The sequence below is a fragment of the Alligator mississippiensis genome, chromosome 2, assembly GCF_030867095.1.
Source record: "Alligator mississippiensis isolate rAllMis1 chromosome 2, rAllMis1, whole genome shotgun sequence".
Taxonomy (NCBI): Eukaryota; Metazoa; Chordata; order Crocodylia; family Alligatoridae; genus Alligator; species Alligator mississippiensis.
This window is the reverse complement of record NC_081825.1, coordinates 126,032,080-126,041,464: the sequence shown is the minus strand read 5'-3', so window position 1 is coordinate 126,041,464 and position 9,385 is coordinate 126,032,080. Positions and strand designations below refer to the sequence as shown.

At 39.9% G+C, this 9,385-nt stretch overlaps 1 protein-coding gene across 4 annotated transcripts in view; it reads right to left on the bottom strand.

Annotated features, from left to right (window-relative positions):
- Positions 1-4,271: 4,271 nt before the first annotated feature.
- Positions 4,272-9,385, bottom strand: part of ZGRF1 (zinc finger GRF-type containing 1) — a 50,965-nt gene continuing 45,851 nt past the window's right edge. For 3 of the 4 annotated variants that reach the window (XM_019500091.2, XM_019500092.2, XM_019500094.2), the window contains 5 exons: positions 9,004-9,127; positions 7,659-7,835; positions 7,361-7,495; positions 6,561-6,822; positions 4,272-4,782 (listed from right to left, as the gene is read on the bottom strand). In XM_019500091.2, coding sequence (XP_019355636.1) covers positions 4,670-4,782; positions 6,561-6,822; positions 7,361-7,495; positions 7,659-7,835; positions 9,004-9,127 — 811 coding nt within the window. In that variant the 3' untranslated portion in view covers positions 4,272-4,669. The remainder of the gene's footprint in view (positions 4,783-6,560; positions 6,823-7,360; positions 7,496-7,658; positions 7,836-9,003; positions 9,128-9,385) is intronic. The other variant, XM_019500093.2, reaches the window with a different exon arrangement.

Below are 9,385 nucleotides of genomic sequence, written 5' to 3'. Positions count from 1 at the left end.
AGCATCTTTCATATTTACAAGAGTAGTATAGGCTGCCAGTCTTTAGAGAAAGGCGAGAGAAAGAAGGGGCATATGCTGAAATGGATTTAGCATTTGAAAGAGAGAAAAGAGATCGGATAAATACACTTAAACGAGGATTTAGTTTTACTCCTGTTGAGTTCTAATGGATTGTTGATTGAGATTTTAGGGAGCTGTAACAGAGGTGTCAGCAGCAATTTAAAGGAGCTATTCAGTCGTCTACTGTTTCTTCTTTTTCTACACTTCACTTAGTAATGTCTTCAGACACCACTTGGGCCAAAAATACGTATCAAATATGATAGCAAGAAGGGCTCTTTGCCCAGCCAGCTTCTTAAAGTGGAGAGAAGGAAAGTTGGGGTTGGTATAATGCTCTTCTGTTTCTCTACACAAAAACAATGGCCCTCCGGCTTCTGCTGGCATTGGACTTGCATCAAATCTATGTCATTATCTACACTGATGTGGTGGGTGATTATTCAAATATTCCCTCTTCGCTATCTTTCTTCATTAAACCTTTCATAGCTCAGAGACCTCAGGAGGCAGGAAAGAGTACACCGGCACCACCTAGTGGGCAAATCTTATATTACTGCAAAAGCAGGTGTTGGTTTTTGGTGGGGGGAGGGTCTGGAAGATTTTCCGGTATAATGAACAAGGCCCATATGCATATTAATAAATCACATTGTAAAACTACACTTTCAAGTTGCTTCTTAAAACAAAATGTCTTTTATAAACACCCAATTTAGCTGTAAAAACTTTTTTTTTTTATGGAGGGTGTCTGGACATCCTTTGAAAATATTTTTGTAAGGGACACTGTTGCAGGTTATTTTCATCCTTATTTGATAACGTTTCGCCTCCTGTCCAAGGGAGAAACAGCCCTGTCCTACTGCACCATACTATGAAATTGCAATAATATAACCCAGAAGAGTGAAGAAAGAAAAATATTTGTGAGTGGCTAAGGTATGTGGTTCTTTAAAATATTTTTTTTTCAGAGTTTTTATGCATTATTTGTAAAGGGGCATTTCTCTTTTCCCATCAGGGAGAAACATATAGGCCTTTGCGTCTGATGTCAATGGATTTGCAAATTCATCAGGATAAATCTCTATTAAAATAGGACATGCTGAATATGAATATACTTCTAAAGATTGGTTAAATACTTCCCAACCTTCTTTAGAAATCTGCTTAAAAAAAAAGTCTTTCCTTTAAGTAAAAATTGAAGGTGGTCTGGAGAACCCACATTCCCAGAGAGTGATACAAGATACTCTTTAGCATTACTCAATATATTGTGCCTCAAAGGCTCATCTAGACTCTCAAAATAAAAAACAGCAAGAGACCAGAGTCTGCTGCACTTAGTATTATTATATAAAGAAACACCAAATCCAGAAGGGGTCCCATTGGTTTTAATGACAGGGTCTCAGAATCTGGTCCACAGAAATAAGAAAAGGCCATTCTAAAACCAGATCCTAAAGGGTTAATGGGAAAACTATTGAAATGTACCGAAACTGGTTTTGACCCAAAGCAATGCAGAAAGCTGTGATGCAACTCTGTGAACTTCTGTCAAGAGTGGCAATAGACTACAGTGGTGGTGATGGTTTGATTTGAATCTGAGGAAGCTGAGAAGCAGCCAACTCCACTGTGCCAAAAATCATGAGATGAACTCTTAAAAAAAAAAATCAAGAGATTGGCACGTAAATCATGAGATGCTATTTTTGAAGTGTGTGTGGTGGGGGTTATTTGTGAATGTGTTGGGGACTGTGGCTGTGTGAAACTTCGGGGAGCTAGTCAGGTTCAGGACTTTGAGAGTGCTCTCAACAGGGCTTCTGAGGTACACAGCACTGTCAGTACAGTGGGATGAATAGCCCTAAAACAAACCAGCTCTATTAATTTTCAAGGTTTCTAATAGCAGGCTTCCCAGAGCCCTGCTGACGCTCAGGGAGGCACAGGGGCTAATGCAGTCATCGCCCACTATGCTGCCACCAGAACAAGTCCCCAGGGAGGCTTCTTGCCTAAGAATTCAGTGGTGGGCCCTGTCCCCAAATTGTCAGCTCCTCTATGAGCCCTGCTAGGTAGATGACAGCTCCATGGGCCATGTGTGACATCCCTGCTTTAGAACACACAGGGCGCATCTACACATTCATTAATATGCCTTAGATACTGTACATTGTCTAGTACTTCCTTAAAGTACTAACTAAAAGCACAGTACCTAGAATTACTGTGCGGTAGCACCAGCACATGGTTATTTACTGATGCTTACTATGCATTAGCCTAACACTGCATAGTAAACTATTAGCATGGTTTTTGCCGTGACATGCTACTGCGCAATGTTATTAGGCTAATGAGCAGTAAGCGTCTTGTGTAGACATACCCATAGAGAAGGAAGGTATACTACTGGAGAGAATATACTCCTACCCATTCTCTCCACTTGCTTTAAAAAGTACACCTCATGGCTATGTTGTACTCCATTTAAGCCGGCATTAAGATACATACATACACATTCATATTTATGTTGTGTTGTATAGACCTGAGGAAGAATGCCTTGCATTCAGATGTTTGTCTAACTTTATCCCAACTGTGCAGTTGGTCCAATGAAAAATGTCAACCAAAAAAAATTTGACTCTTGTATATTTATGTTTACATGCACTTCCATGTGAGAGGAGGATACATTTCCATAAGCTCTAGAAATTGCACACAGTAGAAGGTTGTTGGACAATGGAAGTACTGAACAATAGATCCTAACCTTACTGCTAAAGACTCAGGGGCAGAGGTGGATGTGTGAGAGGAGGGGATCTCTGTCAACATGATAGAATAAAAGGAGACAGGCCATACATACATTGGCTCAAGAACTAGATGAGTCAAATGAGAGCACTGCACACATGCTCTGACATATGTTGCACATATTAAAGCTGGACCCCAGAAACTATCCCATTATTCTTCATGTCTAAAGGAATGACTGAGGTAAAAACAGCTGTCCTGTTTCAGTGCATTTTTAATCTTGCTGCTTTGATCTGATCCATGCAATTATTCTCGATACTAATTTCTCTATCTTTATCTTCAAGAGTGCTGTAATTCCAGATTCTATTATCTACATATATAGTACCTTCCTGAATCTTCCTAATCTTCTTTACTCAATGCCACCCTGTGATAAGGAGTTCCAGAATCTAATTATGTATTGTATGAATAAATGTGCATTTCAGTGTCTCCCACAACTCTGGTAAGTTTCCAAAGAGAGCTCACTGCTGTAATATGGCCTCTGCTGATCACACTCAATTCTCTGGTTTACTACTAAATTTAAAAAAATCTTAGGATACAATTATTTACAATAATGACAACTTAGTTTACTATGTGCTGTAGAAGGACTGATCCACCAGCTTTAGTTAAAAAGTTCTGTACCCAAGATACCAATCACGGGATGAAAAATTGTGAGAAACAGCAAGTAACAGAAAAGAAATAACAGCAATTAACAGAAAAGAAATTCTTACTAAGTTCTGCCATTCAGTATCTCCCAAATTCTCATACATATAGGATGAAGAAAGATGGGACCAAGGACAGGTCTAACTCATCTAATTGCTTTGAAAAATCTCAGGAGTTTGGGATTTATTGCTACGGAACCCAGCACCACTGATTTACATAATGATTTAATTTTTTTTCCTCTGTTATTTGTCATAACATTTTTAGACATCCTAAAATCTCATTTTTGACTGCATCTTCATGTTGTACAGAAGTCTTTATTAATCTGCCCACAATGATGCCCATTTCCCTTTTCTGAGATTATGCAGAACCTGTATAGCGTATGAGTAATTCCAGTGTTTTTTTGCCAAGGTGTGACTTTTTCTTTTAACCGACCATGAAGGTTATCTATTCACCTAGCAACGGTATATCACGCAGGAATTTGTCTAACCTAAATTATGCATTATCTGTAAATTTTGCTGTCACAGCTTAATTTTCCTGATTGTTAATTAGTATATATTAAACAAAACTCTATCTACTACAGAATACTTTGAGGAAATCTATTGTCAAGCTTTTGCAAAGTAAAGACTGATCATTTAGGCTTACTTTGTTTCCCATATCTACCAGCTTTTGATAGAACAACATTCTCCCTACAAAATTAACTAGGTAGCATTCCTTTAACAGTTTCTGAACTGCTGGTGGACCTTGTCAAAGTTAGAGTTGGAAAATCTAACTCAATATTAATCTTTTCTCTTTTCCCCACTACTCTACTGATACATTCAGAGATCAAATAAACTACTGAGAGACAGAGGCTTTGTGGAGGCTCTACATTTTATTTGTCTTTTTCTTTTCTTTTCGGTTTCAATTGATTGCCACGTACAAATGTCAGGTTTACTGATTTGTAATTGCCCAAAACAGCTCTGCAACATTTGTGTTATGTCTGTTATCTAAACCAGTGTGTTATGACACACAAATAATACAAGTCACATTATTGTAAGAGACTGCAGTTATCAGGCAATTTACTAGATACATTTTTTTGTTTTTGTTTTTATTCATATAATCTCTGAACTAAATACAAAGGCATTAGCACAGAAATATAAAGCAATAACAAGCAATTATTCCTTGTAAAATACAAATAACTCATTTAAAATATACTTTGTAAAAATACACAATTTTTATACCTCCTCTTTTTGCAAAAGAGACTAATCGATTAATTTTTCTTTTTGCTTCTCTCTTCTTCTTTCTTTTTCTCCAAATAATATTGAAGAATGTTGTTTAATTGCCGTTCATACTGGCTTACATGCTGTAGTCCATTCTCTGTTCCTAAAAGCAGTTATAAAGCACAATTAAACTTCATCTTAGAGCATCAATCATATAACCAAGCTGTCATAATGAAAATGTCTAATTTATTAAATGGTCCAAAAGGAAATAATATCTTAGCCTTGAACAGTTGTTTTCTGCAAGGAGCTCAACTAATATAAACAAACAAAGCATTTCTTATAATACCAACAGGTAGTTACTAGGGGCATGCGAAACGGGCCCTATTCGATTCAGATTCAGCCTGAATATGGGACAGTGATTCGATTAATTGATTCCCACCGCATGCTTGGTGGCAAACCCAGAAGTGGACTGGAAGTAATTCTGGTCCACTTCCGGGTCCAACAGGGAGCATGAGGGGGCCCCCCCTTCCCATGCCCCCTGGCTCCACGATTGGCTGCAGGGGGAACCCAGGTGTCCCCCCAGACCCAGGAGGAACCAGCCACCAAGCCAGCGGGTACCGGGGGGCGGGGGGCCACCACGTTTCCTGGCGGACCCGGAAGTGCTTCTGGTCCACTTCCGGGTCTGCTGCTAAGCATGCTGGGGCGCCCTCTGTGCTCCTGTGGGACACTCCATATGCCCCAGCATCGCAGCATTCAGAAGCCTGCTACCTACAGGTATGTAGAAAAAACATTTAAAGCTGTGTCCATGTCCAAACTGCCAAATCTTTCCACATCAAATCAGAGGATTCCGATTCGATTCGGAGAGATTAAAGGGTCCTCTGATTTGATTTGGATTCAGAGATTTGGCCACCAAATCGGGCCAAATCTCCACCAAAGCGAATCAGGGACTGAAGCTTTGCACAGCCCTAGTAGTTACACTAATCAAGTGAGCAGAACTGGTATCTGCTCTTCTCTTGCAGCAGTTCTAACCTCTCTACTCCCGAGCTGTGGGCTTCTATAGTAACCCCTAACACTACAGTGCCTAGTTGTTTATTGAGCTTTATTCGTGGCACGATAAATAACTAGCTCAGGCATAGGAATCAAGATAGACCTTGTCAAATGTACTTCAGAATCTCAGTTTCCATAAAAGGTCTTTTCCCTTTACAACTTCAAAGAAAACTTTTAAAACATGATAGAAATAAGTAATGATTTGGGCTTTGAACTCTGTTCCACTTCAGCTAGGACAATTTAGGCGCCAATGATATTTGAAAATGCCAACACTATTAACTATTTTGCTGCTCAAGACATGAAAAAAAAAATGGACAGAGGTGTCATAAAGACCTACAACAGCCTCTGAGGTCCTCAGCTCTGGAACTCCCTCTCCCTTGAGGCCTCGAACAATCCAATCCTGGATATCTTCTGGAAGAACTGTAAAAATCTTTCTACTTGGGAAAATGTTTAGCAGGCAAGGCTAGCCCTGGTATACTGTTTATGGGTTTGGGCTGGGGTTTGAGCTGCAAAGTTCATAGAGGCTTCAGGCCCCTTTACCAAAGTGCCTCCACTCTGACTCTGTGGAGGAATCTCAGTGGGTCTCACAGTGGATTTTATTTCCTCTCTGCACCAAACTGATTCTTGCAGAGGCAGAGAAAACTGCTATTAAGACCAGACCTTCTTCCCAAGAGAAGATGAGTATGAAAAAACTCTTTGTTTGATTACCAGATAGCATTAGAATGAAGAACAGTCCCATAACTGAACATTTATTTCTGGTTGCTATAACTAATATATTTTGCAGATAAACTTCAGACATTTAAATAAAATGCAGAATAATTTATTACAGCAATAACAATACATTGAAAATTAAGACTCGTGGCTTTAATTTTTTTTTAAATGTTAGTATTTTACCTTCACAATGATGAATTACTCTTCCCCAGAGTTTGTTCTTATTCAAACAGCCGAGATTTCCAATAATCAACAAATGCCTTTTTGCCCTTGTCAGTGCAACATTCATTCTCTTTCCTGAGTCTATGAATCCAACTTGTCTTGTCCTCACACATGACAAAACAATAATCTCTTTTTCTGCTCCTTGGAATGCATCTACAGTAGAAACTTGGACAGCTCTAATTTCATGAGCATCAGAGTGTACACCACTAAGTAAATTATGAACCTGTGGACAAATACATACAACTCCCTGTCAATATGAAGTACCATCAACCATGATTCCATTGCTGTCAAACACCAATTCACAACAGATCTATTATCTATTAATGAAAATCAGTGAGGTTCTACTGTATTACCTGCCAGTTTTCTACAACCCAGGCTAGGCGCTGGAGGAAAAAGTGAGGCCAAAATTTTTTTAGACAAAAAAACTACTAAATCAAAGGCATTTGAATTGAAGAATTTCTCTAATTTATTTATTGGCAAAGTCAAACCAGCTTATCTCCATTTGCGTAACAGGAAAGCAAAACTTTGGTCCATCCACTCAGCACTTCTTCCTCAAATCTGAATCCTGAGCAAGGGAAAAAAAATCTAGATTGCTCTAGATTTTATTCAGTCTTGTTATAAACTGACTATTTATAACAAGACTGGCTTCTTCCAAAAGAGCGAAACTATAAAAATCTTTACTTCTAATCTAAAAACCTAATTTTAAGAAAGAAAGAAAGAAATAGCTTATTGAAACTTTTTTTGAGGTATGTAGCCCATACCTTATTCATCTGTGATTTATATAGTGTAATCACACCAATCATGGACCCTTCTATTCCACTTGCAATCAGAGACTGGATAAGCTTGGCTGAAAAATAAGCTTCTGCCATGTTATAAAAGCTGTTATCTCTTTCAATCTGAGGACGGAAAAAAAAAGACTTCTAATTTTGCTGCAATGAATAGTGTGTCAAGACCATTTGGCTGTCCAAGGATAATGCAAAAACTTTAAAACACAAGATGGAAAAATCACAAGTCAAGGTATCTACCAACTAGTGTAAAGGTTATTTAAATAGGTCTTACCTGCTCTGCTCCATTAACGTTATAGAAACATAGTGTTGGAAGCCAATCCAATAGAGGACTTCTGTCCATCTTTGAAATGCCATCCAACAGATTTCCTTTGTAGAACAGGTCACTGGCTACAGCACTAATAGTGGGGTGACAGCGATACTGTGTCCTAAGAACTACAGCATCATGACCCTAGGGAATAACAACACAGAAAAAAAAATGAAACACATTAAAATAATTAATTCATAGTCAAACTGGGGTAAAATTACATCAAATACACACAGACAGCAATGATTTCTGTAATAGGTTAATTCTTACTTAGACTATGGTTAAAAGTAATGGCACTAAACTATTAGGATTCATAGGTTACATTCCTGCAGATTTGTGGAAACTGCATGCACACATTGGAGGAGAGAAACTGGGAGTGCCAGTACGAAAGTGCTGTTACACTCAGATACAATGTCAAGTTTTTATGTACTGTTACATCATTGACAAAGAGGCTAAGTGAAAATGTTCAAAAAGCCTGAGGCAGAAGTGTTCCAAGTATCGTGCTTTACTCAAAGCACCCTATATTAGTACAGGAGCAAAAAGAACTGATGTTCACCATTATGGAAGTTGGGGCACAGAAGTGACCTGCACTGGCTGAGGCCAGCAAACTGGGGGCACTCCTGCATGCCTCCCTGGAGGCTGCTGGAGTAGTCCCTCTCCCCTGCCCCACCTGCCAGCTGGTGGCTGTCAGCAGCAGCTGGGTGGGGGGGGAGGGGAAGAAAGGGGAATGGAGCCCCGCTGCCATACAGGCCACCTCCAGCTTGCTAGCTCAGGTCCAGTCCACATTGCAGGGGGGCTCCATTCCCCCCACCCCAGCCTCTTGACAGCTTCAGCTCGGACCCATGCACAGCTTTTTGCCATGCTAGGAACTGGGGGTGGGGTAACAGAGCTCCCCTGGCACATGGATCCAGCCCTCCCCCCCCCCCCCCCCATAAGACCTGAGCAAGCTAGGGGGTGTCTGATACCACATCCACCCAGAGCAAGATCCGCCATTTTTAAAATGCTGTATGTGCTGTGAATGTCTGTTCAGTTATGGGTATAGAGCACTTCCTGTGTGCTTATCATGTGATAAGTGTAACAGCTGTACTTATCCATAATATCTGTATCAAAAATCCCAAATCAAGCCATTTTTTTTTTAAAGTTACTCTCTCAAAATAACATCTAAAGCAAAATGCAATCATATGAACTCTGCTATAGACAAAATCCAAAAGAAATCCTGGCTCCTATGACGTCAAAGATAAAACTCCTATTGACTTCAATGAACCCAGGATTCTATCCCACATCTTTTAAAAGACAGCTTAGCAGAACATACCATCAAGCAAAGCCGGTCAAAGAGAGTCTGTTCCAATCCATTTTCATGAGCACTTTCAGACCCTTGAATAGTTGGTGGTAGCTGCTTAGGGTCTCCAACTAGGATCAACTTTTCACATTGAAACCTACAATGGGTATTTCAGACAAAATCCAAAACAGTGACTCTAGATCAGTAGTTCTCAGGCTTCAAGGGGGAATTCTGACTCTGGGTAGGCTCAGCCCCTCTGAACAGCCAGAGCAAACAGCCTCTGGGTGAGCCTGCGCTAAACACAGATCCCCTGCTGTCACTCCAGCACCTCCACAGGGAACACTGAAGTTCCTTCAGCAAGGGGAGGCAGGAAGTGTGCTGACCACTGTAAGGGAGTGGAGAGGAAGAGTTTTAT